Genomic DNA, 25,015 nt, shown 5'->3' on the forward strand with positions numbered 1-25,015 from the left:
AGCTAAAATGTACAGTTTTCAGGGTTATTAGGTGAAGTTCTGCTGTATGGGGTGTAAAAAACACCCTATGATTCCATAACCCCAGCGTATTTAGCTAAGACCTACAGAAGGAGCAATTGTTGAATGTGTAACCTCTGGTGGTCAGTGTGAGGTAAGAGGTGTAAAGACCCTGTGGAGGTTTGGAACGAGGCCTGAAATGAAACAGCATGTGTGTATTGTGGTTTTGCAACCTCTCGGTGACCAATGCCAAACCAGAAAGCCGTTGAAAAGCCCGGCCTTTTGTGGAACCCAACTGGTCTAGTGTCTCATAGCAGCGCATTGGCAACAAGGCAGATTTCAACTACGACTGCTAACCACAAAAAAAAAAAATGTTATGGAAATGCTGTGAAGGAAAGATCCAGGAGATGCAATTTGATCATGAAAGCCTGAAAAAAATCCTCCAGCAAGTCTACCATAGTGAAATCGTAACATAAGTGAATGCATGATGGTTAATGCTGGTTTGGTGCTGGTATAGCCATGCTATTCATCAGTGACAATTATTATTAGTATTTTTTCACAAATACATTAAAGATGAAATTCTCGCACTACATTCTACACACTACTCTCATTCTACGTGCTTTTAATTTCTGAATATATATATATATTAGTACTGTTAAATGGATTAATCGTGGATAATTGCATCTAACATAAAAGTTTGTGTTATATATGTTATATATGAAGACTTCAGATGCAAAAGCCCATAAGTGCCATCTGAAATTTTCTTCTAATGAGCATTTTTATCAAGCTAGTTTATTTAAGTTCAGTTATTTCACTTTAATGACAATTAATAGGTAATTTTCATTGCCATTAAAGTGAATAAACTGAACATAAACATATCTTGATAAAAATTATCATTCTAGAAGAAAATGTCAGATGGCACTTGTATCTATATATATGAAGTCTTCATATATACACAATCACACAGTATTTATTAGTATTTGATAGTGTTTTTTCCACGAAATCAAAGTAATGAAAGCAAACTTATAAAAAACAGGAAATTATATTAGGCGACAACATATTAACACAAATTATTGATGGGCAAAGAAAATGATCAATGTAAAGCAAAACATATTAAGAATACCTTTGCTCATGAGCAGAAGACAGAGAGAAGTGGAACATCTCAGAGATCTAAAATGGCTCCCTTATCAAATATTTACATTGGTGTGATTGGTGTCCCCTTGGCTCTAGATAATCAATAGCTTTTATATATGATACCTTCAGACAGAAAGACAGAAAGAGCAGCACCACCATGGGAATAAAGAGAGAGAGAAAGCAAGCGAGAGAAAAATGAACAGCGGAGAGCTTGTATTTTTTTTTCCTTCCTGCGAGGCGGAGGATGAGAGACATGTTTGGAGAGTGTGTTTAATGCCCTGGTCCATGGGGACGAATGGTTGCTATTAGTGTATTTCTCATTCTGTCTGCAGTCTCTGGTTCATATTGAATGAGGCAGATCAATAGACATCAACCCACCACCTCAACAGAGACCCTTCTCTATCACATCAGGGATCAGGGACAGTGCCTAACTATGGTGAGAAAGTTCAAATGAAAACTAAATTATATTTTTTTTTAAAAACTAAACTACAGTTCAATGCAAAAAAAAAAAAAAAATGGCAGCCCTAGAATACATAAAATTTAAACTAAGATCAAAATAGAAAACTTTATATAAAAAAAAACTGAAACTAACAATGAAAGTGGAAAGTTTGAAACTTGTGAAACGTAAAACAAACTATTATATATTGTATATTTGAAAAGAGAGTGTATTCGAGAGTGACATCCCTTTTTCCAGCGCTTCAGGTGCCCTTTTCAATTTAACATTATTGTGGACCCACTCAGAAAAGAAGAAAAAAATGTAGGGTCAGTCAAACAGTCCCCAAACCCACAGAAACTGGGCCTTCTATTACCTAGGGAGAGAGGCGTATGTACTAGTTTCCATGGCAACATAATTCCAAAATGCTCCCTTCATTGATTGTGAATCAAGACTTAAATAGTAGAACTCCTAGGAGTCTATAAGAGTGAAGTTTGATCCACACACAGCAAAAAGTTCATACAAGCAAAGAGAAGTGCTTGAAAATACAATAACACACCTCAATCTCTTTCAGTAAAATTTTAACTCTATAGTCAACCTTCAGATGCATGTTTCATGTGTTTGGCCTTCAAATGGACAAATATGGGCTAGCTATGGGCTAAAATATGGACTAGTTTACATTTAAACTATACATTGGAAGTGAAGCTCAGTTTCTTACAGTTAGACTTAAATCGTTGCTCACCTTAGAGTAAATGCTTGACTTACTAATGCTTAACAGCCAAAATACATCAATAAGCGCGTTTCCATTACAGATTTGCGCAAAACGTTTTCTAAATGTCGACAAAAAACTATTGCGAATTGACGCCGTTTCCATTAACTGATGTTATGCGACTAAAACATACTTTTTTCCTCTCGCGATAAGTCATTCCAAAAATCATGGCTATGGACGTTGGTAGGTTTATATATATCCCAGCCACCGCACTACCCATTATTATTAATCAAAGGAGACGTAGGTGTGTTATCAAAGCATTAATGGCAAGGAAAGACCCTTATACTTGTAATATGAGTGTTTCTGGATGTTTCTCCCTCATATCTGCTTCGAAGTCTTGATTGTGGCATTTCTTTGAGGTTTAGAAACCAGTAGTCCTGTAATTATTTTGTCTTAGAATATTTAATAAATTTAATAAAGGACTCTGTCTTATAGCCTATTCTGTCCGCGTCATCTATGTCAGGTGACCTGTAAATACGCAAAAACTGTTTCCATTGCAGTTCTTCTAAATATAAATTTTTCGAATTGCCTGAAAAACCACCTCATGCGAGCGTAAAAACTTTTTAGCGATAAATGGGAGTTTTTGCGAAAGTTTTCATTGAGCGTATTTTCAATTCACGCATTTTGAAGGGTAATGGAAACACGGCTAATGTCAAACCGTCATTATCCCTATGACATGCTAAATAGGCTAACAGTTAACGTCTGAGGTATTTCAACACATTCGCGTTTCTGTTGGTAAGCAAATGACCTGGCTGAGCCCTTCGACATACAAGAACAAACAAGGTTCTTCACATTAGCAGAACTCGATCTCACCTACAGGAATGGAAGTGTTCTAGTGATTATAGCGCTCTATTGATTTAGCGTCCAATTGCACAGCAGAGACTTTTTAAAGTCTTTTCAGCCATTTTTGCCATGGCCATTAGGCATTGTAGCATTGATTTTTGGAGAAGGAAAAAAAATCCAACCAATCCCGGCTGATGACAGAGCTGACCGGAGAATGGTAGAGCCAGACTTTCCTCCCAGAGTGCTAAAAGGTTGTTCACAATATTCACACAGAATCAGCCTGTTTTGGGTCTAAAGCACTTCTTTAACCCATTCAACAGGAGTGAGTTGATCGCAGAAGCAATTGAGGAAATCAGACTGCTTTTCAGAGGTCGAACCCTTTACCTTTTCCAATAACCATGGGAAAATGGTTGCACAAATGGCACTCACGTAACAGTCTCACATAACACAGCATCTACCTGGCCTTAAACATCCGAAATACCTGTCGAATTACCTCAGAAGTGTCAGGAGAGGATTTAAACATCTCTACTGCTGGATTTCTCCTTTGTCTCAATCTTCTCTCGATCTCCCTGGAGTGCCCTTTCTTTCTAAAGGCTATTTCCTGCTTTCCATCCATCATGCACAGCGTGACAGAGCCAATCTCCCAGGCTTTGCTGGTAGGCCTAGTTGGAACATCCTATCAACCTAGTGGCATATAATGTCCACTTGAGCCAGACACTACTTTATCCCATGAAACAACTGAATAAAACAAGGTGGACAACTTTATCACGACCCAAAAGCGGAGCTCTACAATTTTCCTCAACCATCAATTCCGCCTAAAGCAGATTTTCACTTACGGAATAATTAGTAAGGAATAACTGAGTAATACTTGTCCAAATTTGCTCCGTTTGGTCCTTAGATATGGTTGCTTCAATGTCTATTCGAATTTTCACTTGCTTTATAGTCCAGCAGTATAAATACAAATATATATATATATATATATATATATATATATATAAAAATAAATGTACTAAATAAAATACAGTATAAAAGAAAATAACAGAAAAGAAAATGTAACATAATACAACAGTAATTGCTTCTAAGGAACTAACACACAACATTTTTTTAATCTTAGAAATGCAGGAACGACATCTTTGGATGTGGTTTGCATCCAGACTGTTCTACTCAAACTTACAGTATACTCAATACTTCAGTTTTCCTGCAGACTTTGTAATCAGTGGGGCTGAAATGAAAAGCAGGTGTGTTTGGAGACCGGCGGTCTTGCTGTTATTTCAGTGGGGTGAGATACAGAGGGAACAGGGGGAGCTTCTGACCGCAGCTCTTGGGTGGAGAGCTATAAAAAAGAGATTATCCATACACGCGAGAAAAGTAGCAATAAAAACGAATTCTTCTCCGCTTACTCGTGCCTGTCTTTTCTAGCATACGAAGCTATAGTCTCACTACATCCATTTAAAACCATAAGAACCTAAAACTTCAGGCTGAATTTCCAAAGCAAACGCATTATTTCATTTCTGAACATAGAGTGGCCATTAAAATAACTTCTGAAGTCTCCCTCTTACTACTGTTTTCCTGAATAAAACAGATTAATTCATATTGATCTATTTAAAGAGCCTCCAAATGCCTTGTGGATTTTTGAGAGAAGCTGTTGATCACTCGAATCATACAGGTTGATAGCAAAAGTCCAGATTCGCATGTGAGATGTGAGGCTGTGCAGGTCTGTAATCATGAACTGTAGATCAGGTCTGTAAACCAGCCAGCGCCAGACTTCGAGACAGCACTGGAAACTGGCTCCTCTTAAAAGACAGTCTCTCGTTTTATTGGCTCCATTTCATTACACATGTGTAAATGCTATTGGGTATCTCATTCCGGTCTCTCCTGTTGCTCCGCCTGTTTTTTAAATGTGGGAATGACTTTAAAATGTCTGACATGATTGTGTTTTAACAGAGAGGGTTTTGTCCCTTAAAAATCACATGTGAAAAAAACATTTTAGCTCCAAAAACGGGTGTATTTCCACGAGAAATAGGTAATAAAAAAAAGTTGCATGGTACTTTATTTTATCCATTGGGAATTGACTGGATCATAAAAAGTGAGCTTTCCATACCAGAATGAATCCAGACCTAAATTAGATTTTGATGAAACCAGTTATTCAATAGCTTGTGCTGCTTAAGGAAGGAACAGGTAAAAAAAAAAGAAAAAATATTTTTTATACATATATATATATATATAAAATATTTAATATTTGACTAAAGATTACGAAAAAAAATTAGTTTTTACATTTTGAACAATGTTCACTACATTGACAATAAGACCAGGGGAAAAGCATTCAAGTATATAGGGTCCATTCTGGTTCATGTTGATTTCAAGTATGAGTCAGCCAGTAGACTGTTTCTCCTGGTCGTAAGCCCTCTTGTCATCTGCAGCCTGACAGATGAATTATTAAGAGAGTTTGGAAAAAAATAAAATAATGCAAGACGACTGCTGGATGCACGTGTCGTTGCCTCCACGTGCCTTCTTCCTCTTCAAAACACACATACGTCTGGTTAAGAGACAAAACAGTTGTAGAAACAAATCCCATTACAACGTCACTGTGAGGCAACATTAGCAAAGGACACTTAACACAAGGTAAACACTGTAGTGAGAAGTGTAAACTTCCCATGCTGAACAGAAACAGTTTAAGACGTTTCTTTCCATATTTTAAGTGTCATTTTGACCACACCTTGTGAAAAATAGCACCACTATTAGTCGTCATAATGTGAGTTGTGAACATCTCTATAAAAATAATGATGTTAATATTTAAAACGGGAATGATAGGCCTATTGTGACTTTTAAACTGCGGGTGAAAGGAAGAAAATATGAAGAAATGTCTAGTTTCCTTAACATTTTTCCTTTTTCAATAAAGAAAAACTGTGAAGCCAGCCTGTCGGTTTTACAGGCCGAGAAATACAACTTCTACTAAACGCATGCAAAAACATTCATAAATTCATCCTGTAGACAGAAAAGGAACATTCAACGATGTGCTAAACTCCCTGGATGAAATTTTAGAGTTCTGTAAGCTGTCAATGTCCCTGTATAATTGATGGCGCGCCGAGTCTTTGATGCCTTGGCTGTGGAGACTCTATTCCAGCTCATGTCTTTCCGACAGGGGTCCACACCCAAGACCCAGGAGCAAGAGGGGGAAAAAACCGGCGGCTACATCTGGTAGCCATCCTGACGTTCTCCAGCAGAGCTCACAACGGTCTTGCTTTAACTGCTTTCTGAGAAAGAAATCTCAAATATCCCCAGCACCTATGAAGACTAAGACTAGCTACGTACCATGTAGGCCTAATTGTCATTAGTGATACCATCACAGTGTTTGATTTGCACGTCATTTCTCTTTTACTCTGCCCAGATCTCAGCATGCCAGCAATCTGAAACTCGAACATGTTCTACAGTTTCCTAAGAGACAACTGCATGGCAAAGAAAACAAGTATCATGAATCGTCTGTGTTATGACAGTTGGACCGTGAACCTAAATTGCAGATTGGCACTTTGCCATCCACTGACAGGTTATTCCATGTTGTTTACTATCGGCTACTAAAATGTTATTGATCCAAACAGCAGCTTGAGGTAAAGAAATGGGCAGATGACATGTGGTAGACAGTATGATGGAGGGCTGAGATGGAGAGACGTTTTAGTCGGCAGCTGACTAACTAGATGCCACTAATAAAAGCAGCATATATATTTATTTATTTGTACACATTGTAAAGTAATTGTTAAAACGAAATGAACCACTAAATATATATTTTTTATATATATGGTAATTATGTAGAGACCAAAAAAAAAAAAACGTATATTTTAGCCTTTTCAAAAATATCCTTTTCGATTACAACTCTGCATGCTCATTGATTTATTTTATTTTTTAATAAATAGATTTTTGTAAAGAGTTTTGTAAAGAATTTCATATGCAGGCACAATCTATATTTCTCCAAAAAACCCATTTCAAGCATTTCAGCATATGGTTATAAAGAAAGAATGTCAGTGTACTACATATGAGCAAGCATCTTTTTCTCCTTTAAAAATTTGTTCCAGAAATAATGTTATTATCAAGGGTAAGTGAAATGGCTATTGCAGATGTTGCAGATGTCTTGCGCTGTCTTCACCGATAAAAGCTTCTCGGTTGGAAGAAAAACTTGCACTTGATGCAGCTCATACACACACACACACACACACACAAACTGGCAACGAGTAGCTAGCAGAGAACTAGTAATATGCTACGGGGATGGCTCAAACGCATATGAAGGGGGGAAAAACAGCTCAGTTTACGGAGTTGGGCTGAATGTTGAACAGGCAGCTTTATGCTTCACTGAGCTGTAGGGCTATCACCAGGTACCAGTGATGCTTAAATGATTCAGTATATGTATGTCCACAGTGCAGAAATGGTATATCACGCTTCATGTGTTATGGGACCTAAATATCCACAGGCATGTTTTGTGGTTGGATTCCCTGGAAGTACCAACTAAGCAGTTTCTTTTCACCAAATGTTGTCAAAACATGATGTATAAATGTAAATGTCTCAAGGGTCCCTCCTTCAGTATATAATATAATATAATATAATATAATATAATATAATATAATATAATATAATATAATATAACATAATATAATATAACATAATATACAACACGCACATATACAGTACATACATATGGTCACACTTTATATAGGGTCCAAATCTCACTATTAACTATAGGACTTTTGCCTCAATAAACTCCTAATTACTGCTTATTAATAGTTAGTAAAGTAGTTGTTAAGTTAAGGTATTGGGTAGGATTAAGGGTACATTTACACAACACAGTTTTCAAATGAAAGCAGAAAACTTTTTATGTGTTTTGGCCGTTCATTTACACGACAATGGCGTTTTGGGGGCTTGAAAACGAACGCTTTTGAAAATGGGTTTCAAAGTGCAAGGTTTTAAAAACTATGCCTTTACGGTCTCCTTGTAAACAACAAAAATGTGAATTTGTGAAAACGGTGATGTCATGTGCATGTGTATTACGTGTTCAAGCATGTCTATTACATGCTTTTAATATCCTAGTAATATACAACTAGTTCATAGTGACAATTGGACCTTAAGTGTTACCATATACATATATATAAAAGAAAAGTTATGGGGCTTTCGAATATTGTTGTGGACAATAGCCGGGATTGGAGTCAAAAAGGTAGAGAACCACTGCTCTAAACTGTTCTGTCCATAAAAGGCTAAATGACTAATATTTCCCAATTTCATAATGCCCATTTACACATTTACAGTTTAGCTAACAAAAACAGAAGAGATGGTTTATGTGGGTGAGCTGAATGGTGACTGTGTCCGGTTTAACAAAATCACCGGCCGAAGATAAACTCCTGCAATTCCAGCGTCATGCTGTCAACCCAGCAGGCGAGCATCACGTGGTGGGGATTACAGATGTGGAAATCAAACTAAACGTCTAAGTATGTGATTACTAGAGCCCCTATAAAGACGAACAACCGCAATGTGTGGAAAGCTCAGGTCTCTTAACCGTGTTAACCTCTCCAATCTACACTCCAAAATTCCGTTTTGGAGCACACACACAAGCTCATCCCTTCAAGCTGCCTCCACTGTGAATCTCCGTTGGGGTGCTGACAATCCCATGACCCAGTTTCTCAGCTCAAATCCTATGGAGGAAGACACTCCAGAGCTCCTCACAGCGAGATTACCGTCACAAAGAGCTCATTTCTGCCATTCCTGCCCCAATGAAAAGCACTCCATTCAGCCACACTGTGTGAGCTTAGCGCTGGAGAAAATACGCCTCAGGAAACAGAAGAGAGTGCCCATCTTCAGCTGGCATGCTAACAGTCGAGGGGCCATCGGGTCAGACCTTATGCCAGACCCAAACTCAGAGACTGGTGTGCACCACCAAGCCACTCGAAAACCATTTACATCCAACAAAAGGGCCGTGATTGTAAGCCGAAGTGCTCTATGCTGAGAGATACGGATAAGAATGAACAGCCATGGTAAAAAGACTTGATACAAGAGGGTTTATTATCAGAGTTTACAACACACATTCACAGTATAAAAGGTTAAGAGAGGATTTAGAAACAGAAAAAAAAAGGATGAATCTACGGACGGCAAGACAAAGTGTTGAACAAGAAGAGATGGGGGGGGGGGGTCTTTTGGAGATCGTTCGAGAGCTGCCACAATAAGACGAAAGGAAAAGAATAGAAGAGATAAATATAAGAGGCAGTTCACTGAGCCGAGGTTGTGGGAGAAGACGTCCGTCTCTTTCTATTTTTTACTCTCTTCTATCACGGCGTTGTGTGCTGACGGTGAATGGTGAGTGGGATAAACTGAGGCGCTGTTGGCAGATTTAGAGAGAATCCAAGAGACATAATACGACAGGAGAGAGAAAAAGGAAAAAGAAAAGGAGGGGGAATACAAAAAAGGACATAATAGAATAATAAAAAGGAAGAAAAGAAAAGAAAAGAAAATTAAAGGAAAGGAAGATAATAAACGGAGTAATTCCAAAAGGGTCCTCGCGCCATTGGTAACTAAAATTTAGCTGTAAGACTACTGTCCTTCTACTAATGCTGTTGTTCAGTGAATATAAAAGCCTTCGCAGCATGAAAAGTGGAGAAAGCCAGCGTCAGCAAGCACTTCCAGAACCCACAGCGAGACCGCAAGGTGAAAACAGACCACGAGCTGTTTCACTTTGTACCATTCCTCATGGCAATGCCCTGTTTTTCATGGAGCTGTCAGAGCCAGGGAGCAATGAATGTTTTGTCAGCTGACCGGGTTCGTATGAATTAACCAATCTCTTATTGCAGTTAGAGTAAATCTTTTATTTTGAGGTTATTTTTGAGTTACAGCCCAGTCTCAATCACTCACAGTAATGAATAGCTGTTAAAATGTTAACCTTTTTCCAGGGCTGCTGAATGTTCCTCACTGAGCTGTGCCACAAGAAATTATATTTTTCCTGAGTGAGTTTAAAATGGAGTAATCTGAATTGAAAGTAATGAGATAAACTGAGTACTATGACATAATATTAAGACAATTAATAGTTCTTTATACCATCCTGATTCTGACTAGCAATATCAATTAGTAAATAAACAAATTCCAAGAGGGTCCTCGCACCATCAGTGCTCTGGCCCTAATTAACAGATCTAACCATTGAAATGAGCTGTAGGACTCTATTAGCTGGGGTCCAAACCAAAGACCACTGAATTGGATGTGATGGCTTTCCCACCCCCATCTCTCTAGCCTACTTTCTAGTCACTCCAAAGTTCCTAGTAACCCTGTCCAGACCCCCTCCTTTCTGATCTACACTTTCACCCACAAGAAAACCGTCCAGAATGGGTAAATGAATATTTAAAAGCTGCAGCCTTCTCAGTCCTGGGGTGGTATACAGGCAAGTTCCTCTAACGTGGGTTGAGGAGTGACAGGGCTTTGAATAACCAAAGGCGAAGAGAGAGAGAAAAAGCAAAAAATAAACAATTACAGTGTAGCCCTCGTCTTGGCTAGAAAGCAGGCTACGTTAATAAAGCCATTAGTGCCTTCTGAGATTAAAAAGAGTAGTGTAAAGACCTGAGTCTAACCCTGTTTCCATGAACGTGTCGTAATAAAGCGTGCGGTCTACTTCAATCTCAAGTGGGATAACTTAATTTGTCAGCTTTTATTTAGCATGTTCTCTTTATAATGGATCTTTGTTTAGAACTATCTATCTATCTATCTATCTGCATTCCTACATCTATAGTTCAAATATATATATTTACCTTCTCATCTATCCACCTATCTATCTATATCTATCCATCTACCCATCCGTATCTATAGATCAACTAAAGGATCTGGCCCACGCTGTCATATTTCACTATTAATCTAACAATAATCCTTCTTAAATCTCTTCCATCCAAACATCAGATTTCTCTTATGAGTAAGACATAACCTTCAACCCCATCTGCTACAGTTTCTAACTGTGTATCCTCAAGTTTCTGTTTCACAACCAATAGCTAACACAGCAGGACAGCTGAGAGAACATATAAAGAACCTCTGGACATGCTTGCCATTTAAAGCCACTATTGTGGTCGCAATATTTGTTTCAAAGAGAATTGTTTCCGATCAAGAGCATGTTTACCCAGTTAGCCAGAAAATGTTTTATATATTCTAAGGCCATCATTTGAGACAGTAAAATAAATAATACTTACGTTGGCAGTGTCCATCCACCTCCTCGAAGCCTGGCCGGCACACACAACGGCCGATGGGCACCAGCCAACCTCCGTCAGCACTGCAAAACATCCGTGGTCCCTCCAGCTCTTCCGCGTCCTCCACACAAGTGCCACGCACTTCCACCAGCGCTGAATCGCCGCCCGTCACCGTGTCCGGGAACCGGGCAAGATTGAGCACCGCCAGCGGACATCGCTTATAAAAGACTCTCACCGACACTAAAGCAATGCAAGCACCCAGGTCCTGAAACGCCAGGTACAAGCCTCTCTTACTGAGACCACTGATGTCTCGCACTTCCGTATTCAGCTTCATGACACGATCCCCGACGTCCGTCTGCGTGAAGCTCTCGTCGGCCGCTATAGTATCGATCTTCACATACTGGCTCTCGCGAATGTGGCGCAAAGGCGCTGCGACTGCATTGTTGGATTCATGGTAGTACACGTTAAACGTCTCCTTACAGGTTCCAGGGACTCCTGGCAGGCTGTTGCAGTCACGCAGAGTGAATTTGATCTCCACATAGACACGTTGAGCACCCTCACGCTGGATCAGTCCAGTGCGCAACCAGTTGTTCTGATTGGCTTCCATTACGTTGCACACCTGGTACGTCCTCATAGGTATGTTCCTCTCGTCCATAACACTGATCTCCTCCCACTGACAAACAGACCAAAAGTTGATCAATTCAAAAAGACAGACATCCTTCAATGCTTTGGTAATTGTCCTGTATACTTTGGCTCTGAACTCTCTAAGCTCTTACATTGGGTTCTGAAAGATTTTGACAGATGCATGATGGGCGCATTACGAGAAAACGCTTCATTTAACTTTCATCAAGAGGAAAGTGCTTCTGACAGGCAATCAGCTCAAAGTTACAAACTGAATAGTCTCAGTTGTTTTGTTTGTGCATAATTTAACTCATTGCTGATGCAGAGAAAATATAATTGTGCCTTGGAAACTTCCATTTTTAATACGTAAAAATCAACAAAGGCTAACGAAAACCATGAAAAATACCATGGGTTGTTGGTTTGGCATTGACGTCAGTAAGTTTGTGGGTTAAAAATAATGGCACGAAAAGCAGCAACGTTCAAACTGTCTTAATGTTTTTCACGCAACACAAATCTTTCATTTCAGAATTGCAGTATGCGTACTGCTGGAAATGCCAAACCTTGAACTCTTCCCCTGCTTTATCAGCACCACACAAAAACATAAGATATTTCTCTTTACAGGCACTCATGAATCTGAGCGTGACTACTTGTGCCAAGGCCACTATTACAATCCATCTTCATTTTGTGAAAATGGATTTGAATGAATGACACAAAAGCGTGGGATGAGAACCAACTCCCACAGAGGAGATCGTTACTCAGCGGGTTGGCAAGGTTGTTCAAAACGAGATACTCTCCTACGACCCCCCACAGGAAACTCTAAAGAGTCACAGGCTGTATTTTCACAGAGGGGAGCAGTGGACCATTCAGGGTCGAGAAGATCAAGCACTACACTTTAAATCCGGGGTGTAACAGCACTAGTTGGGGATGAAGTAGCAATTGAAAATCTGGGCTGGTAATCGAAAGGTTTTAGGTTCAAAATACCCCCACAGGGGAAAATCATTAGATGTTACCAAGATTGTGTGCCATTCAGAATTCAATTGAGAATGCTTTTTAAAATCCAAATCAATTACTGAATTTGATATGAGGTAGCGACATGAATTTGAATGTACAAAAAAATAAAATTAAAAGGAGCTGTGCACACTTTCACAGGTACTCACCCCCTCTGATGGATACGCTTCCCAACCCAGATCACCTGGGGCGGACATAGAGTCGAGCAGAGTAACTGTTAAAAGAATGAAAAGAACAGAGATGTAGAGTTATTTAAAGCCACAGACAGTGCTTGTATACTTATCACAGAACCACATTTTTATCATTTGTTCAGATTTTTCACAAAACAACAGTGGGGTTTTTAAACAGCATGATGCCATGTAAAGCATGAATCATTCAAGTCTGCAGTCTTTCTGAATAACATAATAGAGCTCTAGAAATGTCAGAACCACTTGTAACCGCCTAATCAACACTTTGCATTTGAGGCTATTCATTCTAGTTTTAATAATATGGCCAAGGCATAGTGGATTTATTTTATTGACCTCAACGACTTCTAAGACAAATCCCAATAATCTAGTCAGGTGGCATTACATCAGTTGTGACCATTACGAAACATGTGATGCAGCTCCTTACGCAGTCTTTTTGAAATCTGTTCTCACATCAATATTTTCAGAGGTTGATAGTGCTATTTATAACAGTCTTTCAATCTCCCAATGGTCGGAGCCCTGAACTTCCCACTTTGAGCTCCGTTCCAAACCAATTACATCCCTGGCAACCGGGGTGATTAATTCTTAATCACATCCAAACCTCAGATGTTCCTCTTTCACGCTGAATATCAACCTCTCCCGCTCCTGGCACATGTGTGTGAGCCCTTTTGTGACGATTTTATTTAAAAAAAAGGAAGAAGGAAAATAGGAAAATCAAAGACCATCTGGATCCAAATTCTAATTAAAACTGACTGCCAATGGGTTTGTGTGACATGCAAACAGTGTGCATTTTTAAATCGCGCTTTGATGGTTGGTTGATGTGGAAACAGGGATTATGTCTGGTTTTATGGGTCGTATATAGAGCAATTGGGCAAATTTGATGACTTGACACTCGAAGAGAAAACCATATGCAGAGTCAAAGCAGGATATTACTTCTTAACCGAATACAGATTACGATGCCATTAACCGCTGGTGCTCGTGTGGCTGTTTTCTGATGAAGGGGTAAAACCAGACAGGCCAATATATCAGTCCAAACGATCTGGAAATCATTCTGCTCTGCCTTTTAAAGACACATTTAATAAAACAAACAAATGAATACAGCCACAGGCCTTGCACAGCCCAATAATACAAGCAGCAGGCAACATTTAACTCGCAGCAAGGCAAAATTTATTCCACCTGAGACATCAGTTCTGGCTCAGAGAGCATTCTTTAAACAATTGCCACACAGGCCTTGAGGAAAAGACTAGCGTGTTGTGGACACCAGGCTGCCTAACCACAAACAACTGATCTGCTCAAACTTCTAAACCAGCAAGATGGTGCAAGTTGACTCTTGAAGAACCAAGGACTTTGTTTCACAAGCTTAACCACCAAGACTACTTGGTCAACCAGTTGCACCTGAAAGATCAGGTGCAAACAACTTAACTGACAAGGTTTTGCAGGTAAACACATAACTGTTATGTTCGCCTTTCAGTAAGATAAATACCAAAAACAGGCCCTAACTAGAATAAACCAGCATGAAAATTAATAATTTACAGATCTAGCCTGGGCTCAACAGTTGGGAAGGTAGCTCAGATTTTTACTGTGACAAAAAAATTAACTATAATGAATTTAAATCTATAAAACATGACAAAACATAATTGCTATAATTGTCAATAATCCACTCTTACTGATGCTACCAAGATTATCACAAGCTGTTTTAGCAACTTCAACATTTTACCTGACTGACAAGTTTAGCTAACCTTACCAAGTTGACAAGCAGAGTATGTAACCAAATATCACAGAAAACTAAATGTTTAAGGAGTCTAGTTCTCTTTCCCACTTCCTAGTTCAGAGATTCTGTGTTATTCAAAAGGTGAAAGATCCCTTTAATCTACCTCTCAAAGAAAAAGAGAAGGGAGTGCTTCACAAAGTTGATGTTCCTGCTACCCTAAGGAACTAAGGAAGAATACAATCAGGCGTACTAAAAGACGAGACACTACCACAGAAAAAAGAAAATTACAAGATTTTATAACGAAAACCCTTTTAGGTACAAAAGCAGTCTACATTATGGCAAAAGAGATTACTATTAAATTCAATTTTCAATCACTATTACAGGACCAGTGTTGTAACCACCAGAGACCCTGAGGGAGAAGCGTCCCCTCAAATATTCAGATTAGTGGTTGAATGATACGTTTCCTTTTCACTGGCCTACTATATTTAGACCCCATTATCCTGAAAATGGTAACAGTCTTGAACAGGTCCAGGCCAATACATGTGATGTTTACTATAACAGCTGCTTAGATAGAGAATGGGGCTTTTCTTCATCATTAGCTCTCAGCTGGCAACTCTGGATGTGGCCAACGCTGGAATCCCCTCGGGGTGGCCACGAGATCTCAGCACCTCAGGGCAATAGATGAGATTAACCATTAGGCCAAACTCTTAAAAGAGTGCAGTGGTCAGCAATCACCGCTCCAATGTAAACAGGCAAGGGAAGCAAAAACTGAAAAATGGGAAAAGGATAAGGGAAGGTCAAGAGAGAGGGAAAGGATAGACAAGCTGCTGGATAGATGCCCTCAGGGAATTGAAAAGGACAATGGGGTCACTCTCACTCATGCATAGCCACTGTCAGGTACTTCTCAAGTATCCTACTTAATAGGTAAATCAATCGATGAGGATGCTATTCTTAACTCCTTAATATTATTAATAACATTTGATAAGATTTAGATTTATTGGGCATTTAAAAAGTTTAAAATCTGCTACAACTCAACTTACAATATTTTATATCTATTATGTATATTTTCACCAGTTTTTTTATCTACTTTCAAGTGTGTAGTTTCTGTGCCCTTGACACACCAATTGAAAAACAAAATTGTGCTAAAAATGGTAAATGGACTGCATTTATATAGCGGGGGAAAAAAGTACTTGATAACCTACTATTTCCGTCGAGATTTCAAAGTGTGCATCAGATGGATACATTACTACTCCATAAGGCCACGGGATAGGAATTGTGAATGGCAGTGAAAGTATACAACTGAGGCAGTAAGTCATTTGACAATGACAACATGGTACGTCTGGTATTCATTCTTACTATACAAACTCATATTATATAAAACATACGGTACGTATTTAACATTTTCAAAGTAGTTAAATGTAGTCCAATATCTAATGCAGCTACAGCGTTAACACTTTTCACCGAAATCAACCATAGTAAAGTTGTCCCTAAATTTTAGGATGGAAAAGTATTTTAAAATCAACTAAATTACACACTTAACCTTTAAGTCTCATAAGTCTTCCACATTTGTCATGTGGTTCACTCGTATGGTTCCAAGAAAAGGACTCTGGGGTGACTGAAGCACAACATACACGGCTTGTAAAGACCGATATCTCGGTTTCCACAGCATCCACTCCAAGCGCGGAATGCATATCTATTGTAAGAGATTGGTATCGTACAGCTGTCTTGACAGAAGTGGTGGAGTGTATTTGAAATGCAGTCGGCAGTTCCTGTCAGTCACTGCTCATGTGGAGTCAGAGGTCTGCTCTACAGGGAGGTGGTGAAAGAGCCTCCATTCGGCCTCAACTGACTGATGAGACCTGCCACAGAGATCCAGCCTGTCCGGCACAACCATCACACTCATCTGACTCAATGCCCAAAAGAACAGCCATCCAGTTACAGCCTAACACCCATGAGTCATCTCATAATATCCACTGACAAACCTGTTTAACACGTGTGAATGAAGATCTTTTGGTATTTTCTAAGCAGGCATATTTATGTGCATCCAAGCTTAGGTTATGTGGATGGATTCAAACTAGTTTTTTGTTTTTATGCTGCCTTCAACATGCTATCAGAAATTATCATAATACAAGTTTCATAGTTGGAAATTGGACATGAATGGTCTCTAAAGTCGTATTTATGACTGAAAACTATTGGCGGATGAGAGAACTGTTGCTGTAAGTGACTGTTAATTCATTTTATTTGTTTTCCCAAAACATCAATAATCACTTTTTCTTGCCATTGCAGTCATGTATATTTACATAATTAAATTTGATGCATATTGCATGTTTTTTAGACTGTGAAAACAATATTTATTTTGACCAAACAAGCTGACAATCTAGAAAACATCATATTTAGAAAGGAAGCACATCAGATTGGGAATTACAATGGACACAAGGGCCATTTCCCAGTCTAATAACGTGTGTAATGTGTGTCAGGCACGACTGACTGGCCATGCCAAGGTCTGTTTAATGATGAGAGGTGTAAACAGTCTGCTGCCAAGACATGGCATGAAATGGTGACCCGTGTGTGTTAGTTAGTGGAAGACAGCAGGGAAGACGCTCTTGGGATGCCTCATTAGAAGCACAGACACGGCCCGGACCACACCTGCCGCATCGGTGAGAGTGGATGTGTGTGTGCGGAGTCGCACAAAAGCATTAAACTGCACCCATGCTGGACATCAAATCCCGAGAGGGCATGAAACAGGTTACAACAACACAACAACACAAGTCATAATTAGAGAGATTAGAGCGAGCCGCACCCGAAGAGGATGACATCACCTTTGAGCTTGTGGATCATAACAAACCTTTATAATTAAGACTGATTAAAGAGATTATAGTTTCTCAGGACACCACGGATGAGTAAGATGCTCACTGGACCTAAAACCTACAGTTTGTCGACCAAAAACATTAAATATTAAAATGCAATTCACAAACTAGATTTTAGAGTGTTTTTTGCCCATTGCAACAGTGGTTGCTGAAGCATGCTATACAGTTGCATTTTATTTCTAAGCCTGAAGACTGAAAATTGACTGTTTAATGTTATTTTTTAGTATTATTTTTCTTTATTAATTTTCTTTATAATTTCATAATGTATTTTGTGAAGTCAGACTATGTTTGTACATGTGTGTTGAGCAGAGAGCTGGTAAAGTTATATTTTGCTTAGAGGTATGCAATGTTCACTTAGCGGAGATGTTCCAATGATGATGATACTTCAAATTCGTACAGTTCGTATGTTCTTTGCAAGGAGAATGAATGTTTTAACTGATGCAAATGTACCATTTGTATAACACTAATGTATACACCACTAATGTATACACTGAAGAAATAGTTTCTTAATGTGGATTGACCATGTGCATTAGGTAGACATTCCATCTTTAAACATAAGCAATATGTTTTTCTACCTTACAAGGAAGTTGCAAGTCTCTCTGTGATGTATATAAGCTAGATCGTACTGTACCAACTCAGAGAAGCATTAAGGCATGATGATGATGGGGTGAGAGGAAGGAGGAAACAGAGATTATGGGGTAAGGAAGGAGAAACCCAGAAACCATTTACATCTAGCATGATGAGGTGAGAAGATAGATAATGGGGAATAGAGAAATCTAGAATGAAGACCTCCTCTCATGTAGTCTTATTCTTATATGCCTGTGTTTCTCTCTGTCTGACACATGACACATGTTCAAATAATAAATCTCTTGGCAAGATATCAGGTGTAGCTTCCGTGATTCAACAATTATGGGGGAAGCACGATTTTTAGAATCTACAAAGCCCAACCATAAAGTGAAAGTTCACTAATAATTACAATTAATTTATTCACCCATGTTATTCTAAACTTGACTAAGACTTTCTTTCGTCTGCAGGACACAAAAGAAGTCATTTTTTTAAAAGTGTCTTTTTTTTGGTATTTTTGTCCTTATAATAAAAGTAAATGGGGTCCAATTTTTTTGTATCCTGTTAAAATGCTGTTTTGTTGTGTAGATAGACACTAGGGGCTGCACAGACAAGACTAGTCGACTTTAATGCCCTGCCATGATGTTTTAAAGTTTGACGTTGTATAGATGCAAGTTAACCGCCTATCTAAACTAATGCACTGCTGCATTGTATCACACACACATACGTACAGAGTAGCTCGCACATCACGTGCAGATCGCGCGCACAGAAAAATTCAGTAGCGCAGAAATGTATTGTCAATACTGTTCTGTGATTTATCATTTAAATAGCTTAGAAACTGAAAAGTTCTAGCATATATTTCTAAGTAACTAAAACCCACAGCTTCGCTATTAATATAGAGATAGCCAGAATTAATCCATATAAAATTTCATATAAAAGTAATCTTTACCGTGCTGCTTTATCTGTATCTGATTTAGAACGAGCAGAAATCTGTGAGAAATATAATGACCCAAAGACAAGAGAACCACAAGGCAACCCGAGTCTCGAGGTTCAGGCTTATTTGTTCATTAATGACATCATCAGCGACTAGTCCACTTTAATCACATAAATGTCGACTTAAAAATAATCTAAACTCATTCAGCCCCTATTAGACACACAGTTTGAGGCATCATTCATGTCCATAGCATAAATAGTTCAAGTTAGGCATCAAAGTTTAATACTCAGGGTTAGGGTTTGGCTTAAATCCCAAATTTCATAAAACAAAATGTAATTTATTTTAACATACTTATTTAACTTCAATCAAAGGAAAAAAGCTTGTCGTAATATGCATGCGACGGCCGTTTTCAAATTCGGAATGAGTCTCTGAGCAATTAAGCCTTGCATTAACGAAATGCAGGGGTCCAATCTAATAAAACCTCCCAGGAATCATAGGACACGAGCTTCAAACCCCCAGGAGAGCAGAACATCAGTGATAAGCGTAGTGCTGTTAATGAGATACGCACAACAGAATTTACACCGTCTCAGACATTAAAAAACATTAAGGCCGAGTCCCGTGAACAGAGAGTGGAGAGCATGTTAATGAAAGTGATGGAGTAAGGACAGTGCGGTGAGGACAGATCAAAGCTGTTGTCGGCTAAAAGGGTCTCGTGCATATGAACACACAAGGGATCTGTTTTAATCAAGTCGCATTACTTTACCACAACCAGGATGTCCTAAATGCAAAACACGCAAAGTCCTCATACAAAAGGGCGGATGATAAAACACAATGACCTTTGACCCCTGACGGAAATGTGGGATGCACGTTGATGTTCTGCCTCTGATTGACAAGGATGGGAAAGTATTATATTAGATTGAAATGGAATTATATTCTAGAGATTTTGATAAATGTCTCAATGTTTGTTTGTCCATACATTGAAAGTCAATGAGCTCTACTGTTGTTTTGGATTCCTTTCTTTGACTTTCAAAGACAAAAACAATTAAAAGACATAAGGGTGAATAAATAATGAATGACAGATTTTTCTATAAAACTAACACCTTCGACAAGACAAGGAAGAATCCATTAGGATTGAATTTCACCAGCTTTGCGATAAACGCATGCAATATGAGATGCAATGACACTGATACGCTCAAGTCGAGGTAAATAGAGCAATAATGAATTGTTTCATTGAGGAGATTCACATGGCGTGTTACCCAACAGAAAGCACCCAGCTCTCCAGCCCGATTCAAAGCATTCATGTGCCTCCATCCCGAACTGCCACAGGCCTCGAGACTCAGTCTACCGCATGAGCCGCCAGGTCTGCAGGAGTTCGGATCCAGCCGGTGGTGGTAAGGTCTACGGTGAGCCATTCAGAGTAGCAGGAGACATAAATAGTAATAGCTCTCATGTTAATGGTTTTGACTCATAGTTGCAGATAAAAATAAAGCTCTGGGAATTTGAGTTGACTGATTCAACTGAATCAATCTAGGCTCATTTTTACAAACCTGCAAAAATATACATATTTCCATCTGAAATGAAGACTTGAGGAGTGAATTAGAAACAACTTTCATTCATTTTCAAACTAATTAGGATTACATGGTCAGATTATTGATTAATAAATACTTATTTTTGTGCAGTTCCCAAAACAATACTATGTTATATGACCTCAAAACACTATTACCATAGTGCATGACTTGTAAACTAATACATTTTATGTTTGCATCACATAACCAGCTCCAATTGTATGGCTTTTCTGATGTAGTAAACTTGCTCAGTACCTCACCTGGTACAGTGGGGTACGAATCCTGTGAAACAAGTCACGATAAAAACAAGCTTGAAGACTTCAAAACAAGCTAAAATTGCATAGTTGCTTCAGCAAATGCATTTTATCTCACGTTTGCTGTTGTTAAAACTATCGGTTAGGTTTAGGGTAGGGTTTAGGGTAATGGAATTCCACTTTTCATTTCCATACAACAACCAATGTGATAAAATGTTGCCAGATTCACGTTCATCTCTTAGCACCACTCAATGGACTTTTCTCTTTGAAAGTGACGTGAAACGTGCAAAAAGCAACGTAATATCTTTTTGCAGAAATGTTGCCAACTTCCAATGAGCCTGGGTTGGAATCAATACAGCTTGCGTCCTGAGATTTATATTAGCAAAAAGAGCTTTTAGGAATCAGATCGGACCATGAAAAGTAACATGACCTGCAAAATTTGTTTTTGAAATGCTAACTCTAAGATTCCTACCCAATTTCTTAAACCGAGATTTCCAATCATTTAAGCAGCATGGCAGATACAGAATGACAGCACTGTTGCAACTAATTAAGATCTGAAGTAAAGTAAAGGCCTACCAGTCGACGACTTGAAGTATCCATGTATAAACCCTTCTTTTTACCAACTAGAGGGGAAAAATAACCAATATCCTTGGAAAACAAAAAGAAGGCCACAGGTTATACTAATCAACAGACTTCCTCAGACAACACTCAAACAAGAGAGATGCAAATTCAAGCTTCTCTCTAAGTCAGTAGCTAAGAGATGGTGAGAGGGAGAGTGAAAGAACGAGAGCAAAACAGAGCCTCGGAGCACAGCTGAATTGAACATAAAAAGTGTGTTTTCTCATGCTAATTTCCCTGCCGGAGTGCCAGGGAGAGAAACAAAAGCAGACGAGAAACCGTCACTAAATGCTGTAAGAACGCGCACAAAGGACGAGCTAATGAGGGGGACCTTAGCGCTAACTAGAAAAACAAGAGGGCAGCAGAAGGCACTTATTAAAAATAAAAAGATCATTATACAGTGTAAAAGGTTGTCACTGGTTCCATGTGCTATACATTTACAACCCAAGATCAGTGGTTCTCAACTCATTTGGATCCAGCATTCAGAATTTACAATAAGCTATACATTAACACTGCACCAAAACCGTTTGCCATACAGCAGTAAATGTATTATTACCATAAATTGCAACAATATGCAAAATTATAAATATGTTTGGTTTCCAAATGTCTGTATTTTGGTGGATCGAGCCCTTGCCAATAATTCAGATGTTATGCATCTGCCTAATTTGGCTAGCATCTAACAAGAGACAATTTATTTATTTTTCTATCCAAACTATGCTCAGTAATATTAAATTAGTTTATTAGATTATAGAATACAATTAGTACATTTTTGTTTCAGAACAGAACTGCGGCCCATTTTTGGTCTACGACCAGCCAGTTAAGAAACACAGTTATCGATAAACAGTTTTAGGCCTACTACATGTGGTGCAAGATTTAGCTTGTGTGAATAGACCTTTTTTTAGTGATTTTAAAAATGTTTCTGCAACTTGGTCTTTATTATCTCCAGAGGGGTGTAAATATCCAAGCACTGCAGTAATGTCTTCCAAAAAAAAACAGAAAATGTGCTGAGGAAGTCAGTCATTTGGACCCTGAATAAAAAACCCATGTAGTCATTAACATTAAATATGTGCTGATGTGTTTTAGTTTGGCCAGAAGACAGATATCAAGCATATGTTGATATGGGACACGTCTACCATCCTTAATGTAGAAAATGCTTACAAGACACAAAAACTGCAGAACAAGAAGGTAATGAACAGTTCATCAACACTCGAACACAGATGTAGATCTGCTCAAGAGTCGCAACACAAACATTCACAGAACTGTTGTAAGATCACCTCAGGGTTACCACCAGCTGGCGGTTAGAGGAAGTGCACACCTCTATAACATTCCTGCAATTTACACCAACACAAATGACAACCCAAAGAGAAGCTGAAAGATTGATTTAAGCCTAACAATTGTTGAGATGTGCTAATGAACAAACTGATAGAGCCAAAGGAAAACCTTGCACGACCTTATTTAGATTTGACTCCCACTGTCAAATTGTAATTTCCCGAAAGCCTCCAGTCAGCCAAAGACATCATGTTTAAATGCTCTGCACAAAATCCTATCTGATAGATTCCGCCTAAATGTGTATTAAACCCACCATTGAACCGTCCTCCTGACAACAGCACAATGGGTGGCTTAATCCTAATCTCATAACAATGAAGAGTAAACCCGTTTTAATCCAGTGAGGTTAATTTATTGTCTGATTTTTGAAGGCTCGGAGTGAAAGAAGTCGGACTGTGTTGTAAACTGACATCCTGCATCCTTGAACATATAGTCATTTAGGATGCTACCCAACATTTTAAATCACAAATGTTACTGGGTCACTTGAAAAGGGAAATAAATAAACAAAAAAAATCTTGCTGAGTAACTTTGGCTGATGGCATTTCAAAGTGAGATCACTCTCAGGGGTCAGATTTGATGTGTGGGTCTGAATAATACAGTGTCTGTGAGAGCCACTCTCTGATCTCTCCTAATTAATTGTTTAATTAAGCAAATAAGTGTCTCACGTCCATTTGTCTTTGCTCACGGCATTGCCTGTTCAAACCATCCCTGGCAATCCTAAATGCACATCAATCTACAACACATACAGTTTGATTTAGCCTGAATTGTCTTAAAGAACCGGCAGTTTCTTTGAATATTATTCAATGTTATTTGTGTGTTTCTATACATCACCTGTGACAACCGCTTAAGATGATTTATGAAAACAAACTACCAAAAACAAAGTCCTAAAAATAAGCTTTTTGGGGCAGCATTAGATCATATTTTGGTCAAAAACACATCCTTGTTTTCATTCCTTTCAACTCAGCAATGAAAAGTCAAATTAACGTATCACTCGTCAAATGTTGCTACGAAAACATTTGTGTTGCTCTTAAGCAGATAGAAGTGATCATCATTCATGTTTAAGGCATATTCTGTCTTTAAATATTCAATTTGAACGCGATTGCCCCGGGAGAGAGACAATTGTAGCCTACATGCATTTGCCTTGATTCATTTGTGATTCAAAGTCCAACGGAATCCATGAACATCCAAAGCGCACGAATATGACAGCGACTGTATGGCTTACCTTCATTATCTGGATAATTCCTCAAGGCTTGACACAACACTAATATGTGAAAAGAAGCAAGGAAAGAGTAAATCCTAAAGTGAGCCATTTTCAGGCGGCTCCACGCGCCCGCATCCCTGTGCGTAAACTTGGGCTGGTGAGCCAGTGGCTGCGCTGGAGAACTGAACTGAACTGAACTGAGCTAAGCCGGGAAAACAGCGCGCCTGCTTGAAGGAGGATCCGACTCTGGCGTGAGATGCTCTCTCTGACCACAGCGAGCTGGATGAAGGGGGCGTCATGCGTGTGTGTCCGTGGCGTCAAAAGTAGGCGTGCGTGCGTGTGCGTGCATTAGAAAGGAGGTAATTTTTGGTCTCATTAATTGTGTATAGATAGATAGATAGATAGATAGATAGATAGATAGATAGATAGATAGATAGATAGATAGATAGATAGATAGATAGATAGATAGATAGATAGATAGATAGATAGATAGATAGATAGATAGATAGATAGATAGATAGATAGATAGATAGATAGATAGATAGATCTACAGTAACTTGGGTTGTTTCACTTTTAAAAGAAGATGTAAGCTGGTCGTCAAAATAATAAAGCCAATAAATCAAAATTGGGCATCAAGACCTGCAGTGTAAATGCAGCCATAGATACCTATACCGGTTATGGCCTCGACTTACAGTACATCACCCATTGTCAATGGCAATTACTTATGGACATCTAGATCAGGGAGTTTGGTTTGGGTCAAAGTCACTTTACTGCCCTGATGTTCACATGACCACACAAGTCATATCACAGGCATGGGGACGCAAACTGAACCAACACAACAGAGACCATTAGA

The 25,015-nt window shown here is 38.8% G+C and overlaps 1 protein-coding gene across 1 annotated transcript in view; it reads right to left on the reverse strand.

Annotated features, from left to right (window-relative positions):
* The window catches only part of ek1 (eph-like kinase 1), a 60,128-nt gene extending 35,695 nt beyond the window's left edge, over positions 1-24,433 (reverse strand). Inside the window, exons 1-3 of the mRNA XM_079601093.1 lie at positions 24,184-24,433; positions 13,087-13,151; positions 11,312-11,981 (exon numbers count right to left, since the gene is read on the reverse strand). Coding sequence (XP_079457219.1) covers positions 11,312-11,981; positions 13,087-13,151; positions 24,184-24,271 — 823 coding nt within the window. The 5' untranslated portion in view covers positions 24,272-24,433. The remainder of the gene's footprint in view (positions 1-11,311; positions 11,982-13,086; positions 13,152-24,183) is intronic.
* Between the last annotated feature and the right edge of the window lie 582 nt (positions 24,434-25,015).

This window comes from Phoxinus phoxinus (assembly GCF_949152265.1).
Source record: "Phoxinus phoxinus genome assembly, chromosome: 24".
NCBI lineage: Eukaryota > Metazoa > Chordata > Actinopteri > Cypriniformes > Leuciscidae > Phoxinus > Phoxinus phoxinus.